The sequence below is a fragment of the Babylonia areolata genome, chromosome 9, assembly GCF_041734735.1.
Source record: "Babylonia areolata isolate BAREFJ2019XMU chromosome 9, ASM4173473v1, whole genome shotgun sequence".
In the NCBI taxonomy this organism is placed as follows: domain Eukaryota; kingdom Metazoa; phylum Mollusca; class Gastropoda; order Neogastropoda; family Buccinidae; genus Babylonia; species Babylonia areolata.
Window position 1 is genome coordinate 36,631,409 of NC_134884.1, and position 20,025 is coordinate 36,651,433.

Genomic DNA, 20,025 nt, shown 5'->3' on the forward strand with positions numbered 1-20,025 from the left:
CTAATTCTTGTAACTTTTTATAGGCTTTATGAGGTGACCGAAACTCTTCCATCTTTTATAACTTAAACCAATAACGAATACAATAAACAGCAGAGTTCATATATACCGGATATCCATCAGTTTCGCCGAATATCAGGTCATCAGGTGTACACAGAGAGAGGGAGAGAGAGAGAGACAGAGAGAAGAGAGAGAGAGAGAGAGAGAGAGAGAGAGAGAGAAGTAAAAGGCGGAGGAGGTCGAGGTTGCGCACTTAATCTGCCAAAGTTTTATTCAACAAAGTTCCTAAAAATGGTCGGGAATGTTGAGGAAATGTCAAAGTCGATTTTCAATGCATTGACAGTTGGTGAATATATGATAACTATTTCATGTTCAGGTGAAAGTTCAGTTGGTCACCCTGTTTCTGTGACAAAGTTTTCTTATCTTGGTGTGTGTACTTTGGGCAGAAAAGTATTCCTCCAGCATTTCTTGTGGAACTCTTCCGAGGTGTAGAAAAGAATTTATCCCAATTAAGACATATGAACATGATCATCCAAAAACTGTAATGTTACACTTTTTGTCTTTAAAAAATTTTTTTAAAGATCGGCGTCTGCCCAACAGCGCGAAACCCTTTTGAGTCAAAAATTGATTTTCCTTTGAATCACTGGTGCAGGTCCGATTAGCCTATTCCCGTTCCGCCTACTGTGTGATCGTGCCGCCATCCTCAATGGCCTCTTGAGAGTTTCATTCTTTGTCCGTTTCACCTTTCCGTCGGAGCAGGGCGTGATACGTGCCGGCCCTGGCTGCTGTGAAGATGGTGATGGTGCCAGCCTTTCTTGCAGATGCTTCCATATTCTGAGAGGGAACAGTGTGGGTGGGCAACCGCAACCTTTGTTCACCTGTTTGAAGTCTCCAGAAAACGGGTCTGTGGTTATGTGAGTACACAGGATTAAAAAATGTGGATAGCGAAACAGTACAGAGCGAATCCTACTGATCGGAACCTGACTGAGCGATTCACAAGCACACGATTAACAGAACCTGAACCTGAAATATCTTGAAATGAATACTGGCGACTATGAGATTCGAACCTGTGCGTGCAGCTTCTCTCGCTTCTTAGGCGGATGCTTTACCACTTGGCCAAAACCCCTCTTGTGTGTGGTTAACGTTGGCATTTTCTCGGTTACTACAAATTGAATAGAAAACAAATTTGGCAGTATGGTAGCTATGAATAAGATCTTTAAAGTCCTTCACTCTATGATCATAATGATATGCAGGGTGAGAGGTCAAAGGTCTAGGACATTATTTGGCCAACTAGAAAAAGCTTGACAGAGACCGTATCTTGCGTCGAATTTCAATCAAACATCGTCTTGTGACTGGATATGGGTGCAGCATGATCCCTAAGAAATTCAAAATCAGTGGTTAAAGGTCAAGGTCACAACCTGCCATATGATATCCATTTCAGCATGCAAGAGAGAGGATCGGGGGACCTGTATATAATCTTCAGCAAACTTGGTACAATGATTGGTCATGGTGAAAACAAAATCCGTGAAAACAAACAAGGTCAGAGGTCAAATGTAAAGGTCACAACATGGCCTGTTGGGCATGACAAAAATTTGATTTTGTCAAATTTTCATTCAACAGGATATACCATATAGTACTTTGTTTTGGCCAGAACGTCAATACTTTGTAAATGTAGAAGGCAATTGTCAAGCTCACATCAGTTTTATTTTTCATGCCAGGTTATCTGATTGACAGTGGATTGTGTGTGTGTGTGTGTGTGTGTGTGTGTGTGTGTGTGTGTGTGATTCATTGGTTAAATTAGATGTATCTTACAAATGAGTCTTTTAAGCTTTAGTTCAAAATATTCGCAATTACAGCTCAAGTAAAGACACGCATCTCCCTGTGGGAAGTCAGTGTGGGGTGTGCGGAAACCGCAAAGCAAAAGACGCGCAACCCGAACTGTTGGGGAGAGGGGAATGAGGGATTGGGGAAGGTGACATAAATGATTGGCATAAAAAAAAAGAAAAAAAAAGAAACAAAGTGACACTAAATGTATGCTCATTCTCTCTTTCGCCCAACCCTTACTGCACGTTCACACACACACACACACACACACACACACACATACACACACGCACGCACGCACCGCACACACACACACACACACACACACACACACACACACACACACACACACACACACACGCACACACACACAGTCATTTTCATGGTGTCAAGATGCTGACGCAGACCAATGAAATACGTATGTTCGCAGGGCTTGAATCTCCGTCCACGTGTGACCCTGAATGTACATGCACAATGTGAAGAGGACTTGATGGAAGGTAAGTGAGAGACCTCTCCACAGAAATAAACAGCCCTTATTAACTGCACGTCAGCATTGCTTATTGACGATAACGACGACGACGACAACAACAGCAACAACAGCACTGAGCAACAGCAACAACAACAACAACAACACCCACAACAGCAACAACAACAACAACAACACCCACAACAGCAACAACAACAACAACAACACCCACAACAGCAACAGCAACAACAACAACAACAACACCCACAACAGCAACAGCAACAACAACAACAACAACACCCACAACAGCAACAACAACAACAACAACAACAACACCCACAACAGCAACAGCAACAACAACAACAACAACACCCACAACAGCAACAACAACAACAACAACACCCACAACAGCAACAACAACAACAACAACACCCACAACAGCAACAGCAACAGCAACAACAACAACAACAACACCCACAACAGCAACAACAACAACAACAACACCAACAACACCCACAACAGCAACAGCAACAACAACAACAACAACACCCACAACAGCAACAACAACAACAACAACACCCACAACAGCAACAACAACAACAACAACACCCACAACAGCAACAACAACAACAACAACACCCACAACAGCAACAACAACAACAACAACACCCACAACAGCAACAACAACAACAACAACAACAACAACAAAGTGTACATTACGGTAACAACCTTGAGGAGGGCTCCACTCCGGTGTTTGGTGAAGTTGTTTGGAGTTTTGCGCAAGGTGTGGCCAGTCCAACTGCACCCCCCCCCCCTCTGCCCCCCCCCCCCGCCCCCCACACACTAGCACACACCCGCCCCCGCACCCCTCCCACCTCCTGATTTCCTTGCTGATGGGAATCTGGTTCGTTCTTTCCCACAGGTTGGCGTTTGGTATTGCTTCTAGCCACTTCATGCTGACAGTGCATCTGTATGCTGTATCTCCTCCTTAGTGTCCATGCCTGATCTGTACCGATGCTGGTGTGGTCTCTCTGTTTTTTTTTCTGTCTTTCTGTCTTTGGGCTGTTTCTGTCAGGGTCCAGAGGTTCCAGTCCCTGGTTATGTTTGACAGCAAAACATACCTGTAAACGTGTCCGGTCCAGGTAAGGTCGATAAAATTCAACATGGTTAACATTAATGATTCCAATTTTCTTCTTATTCTTCTTCTTCTTCGTTCGTGGGCTGCAACTCCCACGTTCGCTAGTTTGTACACGAGTGGGCTTTTACGTGTATGACAGTTATTACCCCCGCCATGTAGGCAGCTATACTCCGTTTTCGGGGGTATTCCAATTTTGAATTATCAACTTCCGTTCGCTACGCCATCTTTGTTGACCCTCACATATCCTAACATGACTAAATCGAGAACAGGTCAAGACGACTCACTTACAGTCCACGAGGAAACAGAACGAAAACGAAACCGAAAACGCGTATATCGGGAAAGTAGGGGGGTGGGGGGGGGGTTCCATCATTACTCACATGTTATAGACCTATCGATCCAAATTATGTTTCCGCTCACCATCTTAAACGAGTATTTACCAAAACTGAAATTTGTGTGCTGGAACGTGGAGCGGCATTTCACTGTTTTAGGGTCAGAGCAGATCTTTCAAAGCTCTGTCTTAACCACAACATCCGGCGGGCGCACTGTACACGATAATCACTATCACGAATTTGTTAAAGTTTACCACGGGCGGACACACACACGTACACGCACACACACGCACACGCACGCACGCACACACACACACACACACACACACACACACACACACACGCAAGCACACACATACACACACACACACACACACACACACACACACACACACACACACACACACACACACACACACACACACACACACACACACACACACACACACACACACACACACACACACACACACACAACCGAATCGGGATTATTACATAGTCTCATTTTGTTTTCACACTTGAGAAAAAATAACAACAACAACAAAAACGATATCTGACGCGATTTCTTTTCTGTTGCAGAGCGGTTGCGCCAACGTAACGTCCGCCAGCATTACCTGTGGTGCCAACGTTGCTGTACCGTGCCTTACCAAGTGCTGTTGCCCTGTTCTCACCGCTTCTGTCGGATCTGTCTCCTCAGAGCAGGCGTCCACAACTGTCCTGTGTGTGGCCAGCAGCCATAGACAGAGCTACTTCCCGATGTGGATTTCTGCGGGGGGGAGGGGTGGGAGAAAGGGGGGGAGTGAAAATTGTGGCTTGAAACATGACTGACAATGTGTGCCAGGGCTTTGTGGAAGGAAGGAGTGGGGAGGTAGGGGAGGGAGGGAGGGGACATATCAGTCCCTGACATCCAAGTGTGGACTGTACATTGGTGAGAACGTCTTATCTGAGAAGTATGTTCGGCACGATACCTTCAGCGCTCAAAGGAAGCCTTTCACACACGTGCCAGGCACAAGGGCAGACACTCATCATTGACTTCTCCACGGCTTCCTGTATGTTAAAAAATCATTACACGGGACTGATGGGGCTCACCAAGGGTGAATGGAGAGAGTTACCACTCTTTACTATTTGAAATGGGATACAGTTACGTGAATACGGTTACGGGGGATACGCTTCTTTGAACAGTGCCTTTCGTTGCCAGCAATGATGTCCATGGTATGTGAGACTGCAGCGAAAAGAGGAGGCAACGAAGAAGAAGAGAAAAATGAGGAGCAAGAGCCTCTCGTTGAAGAACGACCACAAAGACGTTTTCTATTCCACTTGAAGTCGGAAGATCCAGAAGACCTCAGTGTCTGGTCTGTACGATCTGTGCTGCAACGAGCCACAGCAGGGCACTGGACCTGCACAGAGAAGTGCTGGCTAGAACTTTATTTTGAGGTTTGTTTTACCAAACCAAAAGACTGACTGCCATAATTGAAAAGTGCATGGAACAAAACGCTTATACATGTTTTGTCAGTTGTCAGTTGGTGACGCTTTTTCATACTGTGTCTTTTGTGCGTGTGAATATTTGTTTTGTCCACTGGAGAATGGGAACATTATTTCACGTAAGAACAAAAGGTTCCCAGCCGATGTTGTAATGTGATGTCATAAGGTTGTTTTATTTGCTGTGTATGCTAGTTCCGGTTTGCTCAACTCGGTTAATTTTTTCTTGTTCCAGTCATAGCTGCTCTGAAGTTATTGTTTGATTCCACGGTGGTTATCGCAGGATGTTTTGTCTCCCTTCCATTTGTAAATGTGGACAATAGAAGCATCCTTGAAATCCTGGTGGACCTCCCCTCTCTCCCAGATAGACTGGAACAGGGCGGTCAGCTTGTCTGTCAGCGCCTCGCCTCCATACTTGTAAATGTCAGCCTGGATTCCATCCGCTCCTGGTGCTTTTCCTGACGTTGTCAGCTTCAGGACCTTCTGGGTCTCGGCCTTGGTGGGAGGGGCAGCTAGCGAGTCACTGACTGGTAGCTGTGGGAGGACTGCAATTGCCTTGTCAGATACGGACGAGTCCCTGTTGAGGAGGGTGTTGAAGTGCTCTGCCCAGCGCGCGGGCAAGGATGTCTTGTCTGTCAGGAGGGTGGTCTGGTCCGAGTCTTGGACAGGGGTTGATCCTGTAACTCTCGGCCCATACACAGCTCGGAGACCATCATGGAAGGTCTTCATGTCGTGAGCATCAGCAGTGGACTGAAGCTCTTCGGACTTTCTATCCCACCAGGTGTTCTTCATCTCACGCAGCCTCTTCTGTACGTGTTGCTTGGTTTGCAAGAACTGTTTCTCCTTCCTCTGGCAGTCTTTATCGGAAATGTGATCCTGATGCCGTATATGCAGTGTGTTCAGGAGCTTGGAGATTCCAGAGTCGTTCTCGTCAAACCAGTCTTTGTGGCTCCTCTGTACAAAGCCGAGTATGTCAGCTGCTGCTGTGTACACAGCATCTCTAAAGGTGCTCCATACCTCTTCTACATCAGTCGATGCAGGAATTTCTTGGAGAGCTACTTGGATTTGCTGCTTCAGCACGTCCTTGGTGATAGGTAGGTGGTAGATGTTCAGTTTCCTAGGGGGTTTCTGCCTGGCTGGTTGGAGCTTGCGTGCAAGTCTGATGTTCATCTTGCTGCGTACCAGGCGATGGTCCGACCAACAGACTGCTCCTCACATGCAGCGTGTAATAGAAACATCACCTCTGTCCCTCTGCTGGACAATCACATAGTCCAGCATGTGCCATTGTTTGGAGCGGGGATGCATCCGTGTGTTCTTGTACTTGTCCGCTTGTTGGAAGAGGGTGTTGGTTATGGTCAGTCCATGCTGCGCACAGAGTGAGAGCAAAAGCAGTCCGTTGGAGTTGCACTTGCCAGTGCTGTGCTGTCCTAGGACTTTTGGCCACGAGGAGAAGTCCACGCCGACGCGGGCATTGAAATCCCCAAGGATGATCAGCCTGTCCTTTCTGTCTACCGCTGAAATGGTGCGGCTGAGCTCCTCGTAGAAAGCTTCTTTGATGTCATCAGGGTTGGTCATCGTCGGGGCATAGCAGCTGATGACTGTGGCGAAGCGATCCTTGGACAGCTTCAGACGCAGGGTCAACAGCCTGTCGTTTATCCCACGTTGAAGGCTGTCAAGCTGTCGTGCAAGTTTGGTTCGTATGGCAAAGCCTGAGGTTCTTGGGGTGCCATCTGGCTTCCCAGTGCAGTAGAAGGTGTAGCCCCCTCCAACTTCCTCCAGCTGGGTTTCACCCGCAAACCTGGTTTCGCTCAGGGCTGCTATGTCCACCTGGTAGCGATCAAGCATTCTAGCAATGAGCGCTGTGCGTCTTACTGGTCTGTCGTCTCTGTATGAAAGGATGCGAACATTCCAGGCACCCAGAGTCAAGGCATGACTCCTGGTTCTTTTCTTCTGTTGTTTTTGACCGCTATTGTTGGATGTCCAAGTAGGTGCGGTTTCCTACTAGGTACTAGGTGAGGCAGGATTTGTTTGGGGATCCTTTTATCTCCCCTTCCCCATGTGGGGAGAGCAGTGCTGTCCCTAAAAAGGGCTGCTCTGACACTGTGGGAGGATACGGGCGCCGCATCTGCCCCAGTCTACAGCGGACGACCATCACCCCACAGCCGCCTGCGTGCAGAGTCGTGACTAGGAACTGCCAGCAGCATCCTCTGCCTGCCCCCGTTAACACTTCTCCATCGCCACAGGGCTTGGGAAAGCTGGGTGCTGAAGGGCTAGCTCGTCGTTCTGACATTAGCCTGGTTGCCTGACCATCACAGTTGACTTTTTTTTTAGTGAGGAGGAGTTGTGCAGTCCCTTCCCCACTCTCTCGCCTACCGACGCTCGCAGTCCCACAGGTGCAGATACTGCCACGTGTAGGACGGCCTCGGCAGGTGCAGGTTCTTTCTTCGGAGCTCCGTCTCCTAGGGGGACTTCCAGCCAAAGATAAGAGCTCCCCCTGCCCTTTGGTCATCCTCTTCCGCCTTCACAGCCGTTGGGAAAGGTTTCCTCCTCCGCCTGGTCCGTCGGTGGGAGATTTTCACATGCGGCAGGTAGTACTGGGTTACATGGTACCAGTAGCAAGGGCTATGCCCCTGACCTGACATTAAATGGGTAACATGATTGAAACTCCACCCCTCCTCGCCCCCCCCCCCCCCCCCCCCCCCCCCACACACACACACACACACACTCCGCCCAGTTTCAGTTCTGGTGCTAAAACGCTTTGAAACATATCAGAACATTATTTTTGGTAACATTCGCAAACTGTTTTGTTGTTGGTTGTTTGTTATAAAAACAGCCTTTCTGAGTTTGGATTTTGCCGCCTTTGCGTCGTGCAACGCGCGAGCTTTTTCCGGCCTCAAGTGCTGGCATAACAAAAGCAGCACCAGCTTGTTGATTACCGAGAAGTGATCCATCAGTATATATACCTTCAGATGACTGGGGTAAGTAGTTTGAATATGTGATCTTACAGCAGTAATGATGTTTGGGTTGTCGTCCTTCCAAGAAGCAGTATGCATATATCAACATCAACTGAAGTTTTATTTTGTTCCCAAGGTGGACAAGGTGCATATTTTTGGTGAACATCAACCTGATCTGGACAAATACCCGTTTTAACTTCAAGTTCTGAGGTAAACATCCTAACAGTTGTAAATGAGCATATATCCTTTTAATCGTTTTGGACATCAGATTTAAGCTTTACTTCCCCCGCAACAAAATTATCAGTGGTGCTACTTCTGACTACGTATTTCACACGGTACTTATCCAAGGGTAATTCTCCTACTTTTCCTATTACCCAAATCTTGGTATATGGAATGGAATACCAAGAGCAAGCCGATACGCCTGGCAGTGTATGCTTTGCAATTTTTAGAAGGTTCTTTGGTGCACTGAAAAACACTTCTGGGTCATTTAATGGTTTAGAACAAATAAGAAATGTTGATAAGTATTGAAAAACCGCTGTATCTTGCCCCCAGCATTGTTTATTGGTGATTTTATAGTAAATTGATACGCTTCCTTGCTTTATGAATTATATACTCGACTCAGTATTGTTATTCCAGGTAAGCTTTGAAGTGATGAATACTCCGAGAAATAATACTGTTTCTTAGTATTTCATGAATTCATTTTCCGATTACAATGTCGGAGGTTCATCTTAATTGCTGCCATAATTGAAAAGTGCATGGAACAAAACGCTTATACATGTTTTGTCAGTTGTCAGTTGGTGACGCTTTTTCATACTGTGTCTTTTGTGCGTGTGAATATTTGTTTTGTCCACTGGAGAATGGGAACATTATTTCACGTAAGAACAAAAGGTTCCCAGCCGATGTTGTAATGTGATGTCATAAGGTTGTTTTATTTGCTGTGTATGCTAGTTCCGGTTTGCTCAACTCGGTTAATTTTTTCTTGTTCCAGTCATTGCTGCTCTGAAGTTATTGTTTGGGTGAATTTTGTAAAAGACAAACGAACATTTTTTTTTTCGTAGTGCTCTGAAGATATTGTTTGGGTGAGTTTTGAAAAAAGAAACGAACATTCTCTCTTTTTTCTTTCTTTTTTTTTTTTTTTTTTTTTTTTTTTTTAAGACTGAGCTTTTCCTTTGCAATTTTTGAACTGATTATGTGTTTATTTATATTGATATCAAGTGTAGATTGATTGCGTGACAATGTCAACAATCAAGGTAAGAAGTAAAAAGCCGGTGAGGGTTTAGTTCAGAAATGGAAATTCAAATGTGTATTTTACTTTGTGATTTGAATGAAATGCCAGTTGAATACCACACAGGTCAACATATTCACGCTGAAAAAAAAAATCCGTTACATTGCAATGTGTTTCTTTTCTGAGGAGATGGTCAATCCATTTTTCCAAAATGTACTTGCTCAGTCTGTCTAGCTGTGTTTGGTATATCATTTTGATATGATTTAATTGTCTTTTTGGTGTACTTCGTCTCACAGCTACATTCACCCAAGTGCACTTCTCATCCGAATATTGTACAAGTACCATTGAGTGAGATGCATGGTTAGAAAGATCATCAAGAAAAATTATTAAATAAGATGGGCACTTACACTGATCCTTGGGGTAAACACATCTACATTGGTCTGTCTGTGCGTTGTTAAAATTCGAATTTAAGGAAACTTTCTCCTCTCTCTCTCTCTCTCTCTCTCTCTCTGTATATATATATATATATATATATATATATATATATATATATATATATATATCTTGTACGAACCTGCATGCTCCTTTTACTCGAGAGAAACTTTTGATGCAATAGTAGAAGTGCCCTGACAAGCCTGTGCTCTTTAATTTGTATGATAAATATTACATGTCATTACTTGATCGTAAGCCTTCTTTATGTCGAAAAAAAGTAACAAGTATAATTTTCTTTTTGCAAAATGATACTCTATACGATGATTAAGTTTAACAAAATGATCGTCTGCAGATTTTCGTTTCTGAAATCCTGCTTAGTTGTGTACTACTATTCTATTTTCACAGCAAAAATGATATAATCTTCGTGATGTAATTTTTCCACGCGTTTTCTGACATGAGATTTCAATAAAGCGGCTGGTCAAAAACCTTTCTTATCGCTTTTAGTGTTTCCTTGCTTCGGACTTGGAACAACAATTGATTGTTTCCATATTGTTAGAACAACATCTTGACTTCAGCATTATTGAAAGATGTTACGCAGCAATACAATCCGTTTATCTGGTAGGCCTAAAAGCTTGGAATTTCCGTCCAGTGCAACTGATGACTTTTTCTGGGAAGATAAAATAAAACATTCCGTATTTCAGTTAGTCAATGGAGCATTGATGTTATGATTGTTATCTGGGACTGGATCTTTGTACATTATCTTTTCCGTCTTCATCATTAAAATTCTGTGCTTCCTGTTGCTGGAGAATACGCCCGCACACGCTCATGGATTCAGAAAACAATTCTGCAAATGTTTTCTGCCTTTTCAAAATTTGTAGGAAATTCTTTGTTTGATAGTTTGATTGAACAAAATGGCAGACTGACTGACTCCCCCCTCCCCCTCCCCCTACCCGAACTTTGAACATGCTTATGATCCGAACAGAGGGATGACGAGTACTTTGTTGTAGTTGTTGCTGCTGCTGCTGTTGTTGTTGTTGTGTATGTTTTTTTTTGATGATTTTTTCTCACATAGTTCTCGTGTTTTAGATTTTTTTGTGTGTGTTATTAATCGCTTCAATACATACTCGTGTCCACCAAACATTCCTTGGTGTTTACTTGGTTCAAGTAAACTATTCTGCGGAATGGATTTATGAGAACTGTGGCTGTAAATGCAGATTATATTCATCGTCATCTTCGCTTGCTGTAATGCAAGTGCCTTAACCCGGCATATCAATTAACCAAGCCTTTGTTTTTGGAGCGATGCATGTTCCGCAAACGTTTGCTACTGCTGCATATGTGCCATAACCCTGCTGATGTAAATAATAAAAGTACAACACCCAAACAAATTGTGCAGTTTTTGTTTCTGGCATGCATGTGTGTGTGTGTGTGTGTGTGTGTGTGTATGTGTGTGTGTGTGTGTGTGTCTGTCTGTCTGTCTGACTGTTTTCCTGTCTGTTTGCCGGCCAGTCTGTCTGTCTGTGCCTCTGCCTATCTGTCTGTCTATCTGTCTGTAAGTGTGTGTGTGTGTGTGTGTGTGTGTGTGTGTGTGTGAAAGAGAGAGAGAGAGAGAGAGAGAGAGAGAGATGGAATTAACCAGGATCCTCGCACAGTAGACCTATGTGCAGATGATTCCCAACTGAGGGTTTCAACCTGTCTGGGATTATATGGGCACCAGTACAAAGAAAGGTAACCATAAGGGGAATGGACGTAGAGCAGGGGGTTGGTGAAGGTAACGTAGAGGGTGAGGGGGGTGGAGGGGAGTATGGGGTTAGGAAAGGTAACCTAGGTGGAAAACAGGAAAAGGAGAGACCGGGTTAGTGAGTTTCAGTTTTCAGTATCAGTCTCTCAAGGACTGAGGTGTCACTGCGTCTGGACGAAATCCATATACGCTACACCACGTCTGCTCGGCAAATGCCTGACCTGCAGCGTAATCCAACGCGCTTAGTCAGCTGGCCTTGAGTGCTTGCTTATATGATTGTGTATCTATCAGTCAGTGGATTTCTTCTACATAATTTTGCCAGAGGACAACACTCTCGTTGCCATGGGTTCTTTTCCAGTGCGCCAAGTGCGTGCGGCTGCTGTGCACTGGCACGGGACCTCGGTTTATCGGACGGTCCGAATGACTAGACGCTCAAATTGATTTTCCAGTCAAACTTGGGAGAAAGGGCGAGAGACGCGGGATTCGAACGGACTCAATGTATTGGCAGCTGAGCGTCTTAACCATTCTTCCAACTTTCTCCTTTCTCGGGTTGGTGAATGTAGCTCAAGTTGGGCGGAAGGGAGGAAGAGTACAGCTGGGGGCGGGGGAAGGTAACTTGACCAAGGGGGAAGTGAGGTAGACTCGAGCATGGACCAGGGAGGGGGGGAAGGTACTGTAAGTCAGGGAAGAAGGGGATAGGGCAGGGAGTATATTAGTGCTATACCCTACAACTGACGTTTCAACCAGTCCGGCCGGGCGGTTATAACACAAAAGAAGGAAACAGCACGTGGATGAATGGAAGGAATTTTTGTTTAATGTCCCGTCACACATATCGGTGATTGAAGACACGTGGATGAGGACCGCCCGGGGAGACGATATTTTCCTTGTCAGTCTCTAAAGTGCAGTACGAAAAGCGAAACCCGTTCAAATTTGTCATGACACGCCGGAATCGGTATATGTGTATCTGCACCCCAAAATCTTGGATTTGTGGACACTACGGCACAAAACTGATTTTTAGTTTCTTGCCACTGAACTGGATCTGAAAGTCATGTGTTGGGGCCGCTGAAGAAGAAGACATGTAGTCCAAGTTCTTTGTGAATTATGTTACGCTGGACAGACTAAATCAGACACCCGCTGTCTACCTCCGTCCGCACTTTGTTTTCTTTGGCCACAGGCAGCTAGCTTCAAAAACTAGCCAGTGAATAAATAAATAAGAATATCGGAAAAGCAAGTAAACAAGGTGAAAACACTTAAATTATCTTCTTTAGCCAACTAGATTCAAAGATTTTTAATTACTTGTTCTTATTACTCACATCCATTGACGCTGCATATTTGTGAAAATTAGGTCGTGGTCTCAGAGAGAGAGAGAGAGAGAGAGAGAGAGAGAGAGAGAGAGAGATTCAAGGGGGCTCATTGCAACAAATCAAATCAAAATATATAGTGCGTTACCTCCCATTAACTGTGTTGCGTCCATTTTCTGCTACACTGTGGTTGCGCCGGACGACCAAAATGGCGAGCGACAAAGCGATATTTGATGACGATGATTGCGACGACAACAACAACACTGCCCCAGACTCAGTTTTACTGGACTCACAACCATCATGTCTGAAGTGTGGTCAGATGCAACGAATGATGAAATGCTGTACTAGGTGTCATGCAGCCTTCTATTGGTGAGTCTTCCGCGGTGAAAATCTGTTTTTTTTTTTCTTATAAGGCGTAGTTGAAATCTGTGTTGCACATGTAATGATAATCATATTTATATATAATTATGTATATGTATAATTTACAGTTATCGTAAAATAGTACTCATGATAATTAACATAATGATAATGTTAATAATAATATGACATTATTAATAATGATTATTCTTGTTATTATAACAGTAACAATAACCATAATAATGAATCTCTCAATCTCTCTCTCTCTCTCTGAGAACACGGCCTGATTTTCACAAATATGTAATGCCAATGGATGTGAGTAATAATGATATAACAGTGATATAATACAATAAGTCATGAGGGTGACAAGGGTTAGAGATGATGATGGTTGTAGCCCATATGCAGTGTCCCTACCTTCACACCTCAGTTTTTTCTCCATGGCATCTTTTTCAGCAGTTTTGACCCAGGCAGTTTACAATTAATCAGAACTTTGTACAACACAGATATCTGTTATGATACACTGTGTTGAGCCCTACACACACACACACACACACACACACACACACACACACACACACATACACTTATACACATATCAGTGTGCTCCCTTTCTCAGTTTTTCTGGCATGTTTTACCAAAAAAGCTGCAACGAACAACACACACACACACACACACACACACACACACACACACACACACACACACACACACACACACACACACACACACACACACACACACAAACAAAGTGGGGGAGGGGGGACTCAAATCAATGGTAATATGAACGTTACCAGTTTAATTCATTTGATTTTTTTTTTCTTTCTTTTTTTTTTTCTTTCTTTTTTTTTCTTTTTTTTCTTCGCACAAATTTGTTCACCCCAGAGGATTTGTTTTTATGTTGCATTTCTTTTATCCAGTCTTTATATATCTTGCAGATTTGTCCATAAAACAAAATTTCAAGTCATTATGCTGTATTGTGTATCATTATTATAAATGATTATTTATCCATCCAAATATCTCGTACGTCCTCAGCACTTTGACAGTTTGAGGAGGCATGTCATGCATGATTCAGGGGAAGCAATCACGTTTAGCTAATTGCTTGATCACAGGTTACAATTGCTTCCCTTAGGCCAGTTCCATGTGTTTTGGATAACGAAATCAATTGTCAGTTATTTGAATTGCTGGTTAGGGTGTGAATGATATCAAAACAATTTTGTTTGTTGTCCTATACCAATTGTTTTATTGAAAAAAATATTTTTCATACAGTTATGCAATGAAGTATTTTCTTTAAGCGGAGAAAAAAACTGAAAAGTGTTATGCCTGATGTGTAGATGTGCTTCCTGTCTACAACTAAAAGCTGATCATTCAAAGAAGAAAACAGTAACAATAATAAAAGTCCCTTTCTTCTAATTATTGAGACATTTAAGGTTGTCCTTGCAATGTTTTTGTATGTGTGCAAGAGTTGGGGGAGAGGTATGTATACACATTTGTCTGTAAAACCTGTAATATCATGAGGTTTTATTTAATTTTATTTATTATTTTTCTGTTCACAACAGTTCAAAGACATGTTTTGCAAAGCATTGGCCATTGCATAAGAAAAATTGCCAGCCCCAAAGCAAAAGTCAAGAACAGTAAGTGGATTTTCCAAGTTTACAACTATTGTTGCTATTTTGCATTCAGTTGAATATTGTAATCCTGTGTCACATGCTGAATTTTATTTATTTTTTGGTGACCTAAGAAACTTTCATTTCCAGAAATACATATTTTGCCTTGGTACTTTTTTTTGTTTTTGTTTTGTTGTTGTTGTTTTTGGTTGGTGTTTTTTTGTTTTGTTTTTGTTGTTGTTGTTTATATAGACCTGTTGAACCAGAATTGATTTGTTGCACATGAGATGTTCAGTTGTGTTCATTTTCTGTTTCAGTTTTTTTCTCTTACTGTCATTGGCTTTTTGGGGGGTGGGGTTGGGGGGGGGGTGATTTTTTGTTTTGTTTTTGGTCATGTATTTAAAATTTTGTTTTGTTTCTTTAAAGCATGACTACATTCAATATTTCATACTGAACATAGATATAATGAATGAACAGTACAAAAAAGACAGAGAGTCTTAACATTTTTATCTCTTTTTTTTTTCTCAAAGCCTGACAAAGCGCATTGGGTTACGCTGCTGGTCAGGCATCTGCTTGGGAGATGTGGTGTAGCGTATATGGATTTTTCCGAACGCAGTGACGCCTCCTTGAGCTACTGAAACTGAAACTTATTTGATACACAAAATAAAGGTTCACTGAGGTTGGGTTTTTGTTGTTGTTGTTGTTCCTTTGTATTTTCTATGGCTCGTATAGTTTTGGGCACAATACAGGTCATTTTATGATGATAATGATGATAATCATAATGATGATGATAACAACGATATCAGTTTCTTGAATTTCTCAGACTTGAAAGAGAAATAGGGGAAGGAGATGGGAGGTCATTTTATTATGATCAGATGATGATGATAACAGTGATATCAATTTCTGGAATTTCTCAGAGTTGAAAGAGAATCAGGGGAAGGAGACAGAACAGTGTACAGAGTGATACAGCACATAAAGCCCACTGCTCGACCAGTCATCAATTTTCAGGTCAGTATGATGATGCGTGTGCACTATATGAAATGGTAGGGAGCGTGTATGTGTGTGTGTGTGTGTAGATAGATACATAGACATAGATAGATAGGTAGATGAATAGATAGATAGATATGAGTAAGAAAGCAAGTGCATGCCTGTTTTGTGTATGTAGTCAGTCTATTTATTCATCAGCATCACAGCACTGTATAGTAAAAGTGTGAACATGCAATTGAAGTTTCTTGCACATTGTCCCATACATGAAAGAGAACAATAAGCCTGGTGATATATTCAATGATATTTTAACTAAAAAAAATAAAAAAAAAAAAAAAAAAACCAACAACACAAATACATTCAAATGAAAAAGCACAGAAACATTTATTTCATGAAATAATACAAAAGATATACAACTTAAGCCAATCATATGTTCAGTTCCCCATCAATCTGCACACAGATAAACACAAGGCACAGAGAAAAAGTGGACCTAAAACTGGGTATATGTGCCTTTGTAAATTTTTTTACCTGTGCAAAAGTTTATTTGAAATGCAAAAGCAGCCTTAGCTGGAAGTTGTGTGCTTTTGTTAGAGGAGAGAAAGTTAATTCCCATGTTGATTATTCACTGTGTAGACGGCATAGACAGAAGCACGCTTTTATTCGCTTATGTGTTTGTGCATGTGTGGGTACACGCATGTGTGTGCATGTTGACACATGGACACATATGTCCTTTGTTTTAGATACATGTGAAAGCATTCATATGTGTATGTGTGTGTTCATGTATATATGCCATCGTTATGTGTGGGAACGCATGCATACGCTTACGGTATGATAACAGTACAAAGCAAGAGAAAACCTTGTTCTCATGAAATTTTGCCATTGGTGTGATGGGCAGAAAGCTGCCAACGATCTGACCACAACGGCAGCAGCAGCATCACCCAAACAAGAAACCAAACCTCAGCCACCCAAGAACAGCGACTCCTCAGATCCGGAACCAAACGACGCCATGCTCCCAGGGGTAGACGTCACTGTCCGCTACAACAAACAGAAGCACAAGTTCAAGGTGTGTGATGCATGGGACTCTCCGACCATCTTTTCCAAGCTATCCTCCTTCTTGGCCTGCCTGCCTGACAACATGCGTGTCATCCACAAAGGGAAGCAACTGGGCGCCGATAGCATCAGGTCGGCAGTGGGTTCCGGAGCGGTGTTCCAGGTGTTAGGGGAACGGATGGAAGACGCATCAGGATTGGTTCCCAAGGACATTGATGTGCTCATGCGACAGATGGGGGTGGAGAGGAACGTGGCGGTGCGTGCATTGAGACAGTGCGGAGGGGATCTCATCGACGCCATGATGGTTGTGGGAAATAAATGATGGGGGGAAAAGAAAGATAGAGAAGTGTGTTAAGGTTGTGTGGTGCTTGGCTGGGGAGGTTTGGTGGGTTTTTGTTTGTTTATCGTTCATTTCATTAAGGTTTTTTTTGGGTTTTTTGTTATTCTTTGATGTTAAATGGTGTGCATGTGTATGAGTGTGTGTGTGTGTATTTTTGTGTGTGTTCATCTTTTTCTTCTCCACTTGTTCAGTAACTTTGTCTCCTTTGTCAACTGGGTGTGTGTGCATGATGTGAGATCTGTGTGTATGCACACATGTTTGGGAGGGGGACCAAGGTTACAGGACACTCATCTTGCATGTGTGTGTGTATGTGTGGCAATTTATTTGCAAATTGGTATTCTTTTCCTAAATATTTTTATTCTTGTCATTTACAATACACATACTATAAACATAACAATTAACAAGGCACATACACTACCTTAGACTAACATGAAATCAAAACAAGTAAAACATGATGTGTACATGCATAGACCACATGATGATGAAACTTTCATTTACTATCCAAAAGAACTTTAAAAAAAAGAAGAAAAAAAAAAGAACAGTACCTTGGAGAATTATACAAATGCACTTTTAAAAAAAGAAAGTGAATCAGATCACACTGAATTATTGTTTTTAATTATACATACTTAACTGTGACCCACTAGTGCAGACTTCAGCAGGGGTCTGACATTCCTGTCCTGTGCAAACTACTATCCGCCTATGTGGAGAAAACGAAAGTAGCTATGGCCAATAACCTCCCGGAAGTAAGTAATGCTATCATAACCACTGTAACCATCAGCATCATTGTTATTTTTATCTTCTCACCAACATCGTCATCATCAGTATCACAAACAGCTTCTCTGGGTATGAAGGTAAGAATTGTTTTGAAGTTCAATGTTCTTATTTACGATCCCTTTGTGTATATTCCAATTTTCTTTTATGTAGTTTCTTTTGCTTTATTCTGCAGAAAGCTGGGTTAGATTTGGCTTCATAGTTTTACTATTACATTGATGACGAAAATGAGAAAGTGATAATGTGTTGGGTGCTGTGTACATACATTTTGTGCTGCCTACACTGCAGTCTTGCCTCCGACAGCAGTTTTCTGTCCTGTATATGAAATGTCTTTTCATGAGGCCTGAACAAAGTTCAGTTTAACGTGAACTCAAGTCAGAGTCTGTTGCTTTCTGCTTGTTTGTTGCTGTTGTTCATCCCCTTACAGTGGCATTCACCCCATGCCTTACAGTGTGATTCACTTGAAGATCAGCAGTTCGAAACTGCAGAAGCAAGGGAAGGAAGTGTTATTACATATGTTGGCAATTTTAGTGAACGCTCAGTTTTATCGTTTATTTGTCTCTCATACATGCATTGAATGAGAGAAGCACATGCTCTCACACATGAATGCCCACATTCTCACTCACACACTCGAGGCATGCATGCATGTGCAAAACACACCGCACACTCACTCGTACACACGTGCACACAAACATACTCATGCATGCATGCACACACGAGTCTTTTTCTTTTCTTTTTTTTTTTTAATCTCTCCAGTTTGCAAAATATTCATGAATCATTTGAAAATTCTGATTGAAACTGAACATTTTCAAGTGTATCCTATCCAGTCAAGGTAGAGATACGCTCGTCCTATATAGAACAGCAGAACAGTTATCCTACTGGTTCCACCTCCCTGTCAAACTGACTGCATGGATTCCTGAACACAACAGTCATCATTCTGGACAGCCTGCATTGGTTTCAGACACGGCACTGCATTCCATACCCATGTTGGATTTTTACTCAAGGGTCAAATCTGGCTAGCCCAGATTAATCTTGCTCACTACGATCAGCTTCGGATCCACTCCACTTACACATACCCAGATTCAAACTCTCGACTGTTGGCTGCCGTTCTTTCTCTGTCTCTGGACCTTGCAATTGGAATGAACTTCCTCTTTCGCTTCGTCAAGTCTCCACACTCAGCTCTTTCAAGTCTGGCCTTAAAACCCACCTCTTCCCAAAATAGCTCCCTTCCCTGCCTCTTCCTTGTCTTTAGTTTCTCCAGTTTTAGAGTTACGCGTGCATGAGAATGACTGGTGCGAAAGCGCTTAGATTTGTCTCTGCACAAGATTCAGCGCTGTATAAGTACCATTATTATTAATCCCGTGGTCTATGCAGACTGATCTGGAATGACCCCCTGGGGATAAACAACTCGCAACTGACTCCTCCTGGTTGTGTTTTTCCCCATCTCGTTAGTGATACTGGGTTCATTTTAAGCTCACTTAAAACGACCCCCAGCAGTTAATTTGGCCCACTCAGAATCAATACAGGCTATCAAAGTAGAACTCCCACATGTTTGCTTCCTTTAAGTTATAATGGAGCGGGAGGGGTGGGGTCAGCAAAGCTTAGCCCTCTTCCTTCTTTAATAGTTTGATTAAACCCATAGAAAGGGGGCTAAATTACCAACATTGGAGGTTTGATCTTGACTCACCACAAATAACCCCAAGGTCATTTGAGGCCAGCCCAGATTGACCCCAGGGTAAAATCCAACAGGGGTGACCAGCCGCAGTGGCAAAGTGGTTAGCATCACAGACTGACAGCTGGGAGGATGCAGGTTCAAATCCCAGCGGAGGTGGGGTTTTCAGCCCACATCTGGCTCCTACCCAGAGTTGAGTGTGCTACTGGCTTAAATGGGGGGACAGGGACCACACAGTCGAGTATCATCCACTTCATGGATGCGTCTTTGGGTGTATTGCTCAAATTTCCTGACCAACACTGCAAGCGTCTGTATCTCTCAGGCTTAGTTGACGCCGGGATATCATTTTGACAGGAAGCATTGA

General features: G+C 42.9%; 1 protein-coding gene and 1 long non-coding RNA gene across 2 annotated transcripts in view; both read left to right on the top strand.

The window, feature by feature from the left end:
* The window catches only part of LOC143285630 (uncharacterized), an 8,869-nt gene extending 4,375 nt beyond the window's left edge, over window positions 1–4,494 (top strand). The window contains exons 2-3 of the long non-coding RNA XR_013055710.1: window positions 2,252–2,318; window positions 4,334–4,494. This is a non-coding gene — a long non-coding RNA (uncharacterized LOC143285630). The remainder of the gene's footprint in view (window positions 1–2,251; window positions 2,319–4,333) is intronic.
* An 8,562-nt stretch (window positions 4,495–13,056) lies between these two features.
* Window positions 13,057–18,519, top strand: LOC143285848 (uncharacterized). The gene is made up of 4 exons (XM_076593280.1): window positions 13,057–13,252; window positions 14,797–14,871; window positions 15,762–15,852; window positions 16,724–18,519. Exons 1-4 carry the CDS (start codon window positions 13,092–13,094, stop codon window positions 17,198–17,200), a joined length of 804 nt encoding a protein of 267 aa, XP_076449395.1. The 5' UTR covers window positions 13,057–13,091; the 3' UTR covers window positions 17,201–18,519.
* Window positions 18,520–20,025: the final 1,506 nt, after the last annotated feature.

Coding starts and splice junctions, on each gene's coding strand:
- LOC143285848 (XM_076593280.1), top strand. CDS start 13,092: ATGGCGAGCGACAAAGCGATATTTGATGACGATGATTGCGACGACAAC. Junction 13,253..14,796: donor TGTCATGCAGCCTTCTATTG/GTGAGTCTTCCG, acceptor TGTTCACAACAG/TTCAAAGACATGTTTTGCAA. Junction 15,853..16,723: donor GACCAGTCATCAATTTTCAG/GTCAGTATGATG, acceptor TGTGATGGGCAG/AAAGCTGCCAACGATCTGAC.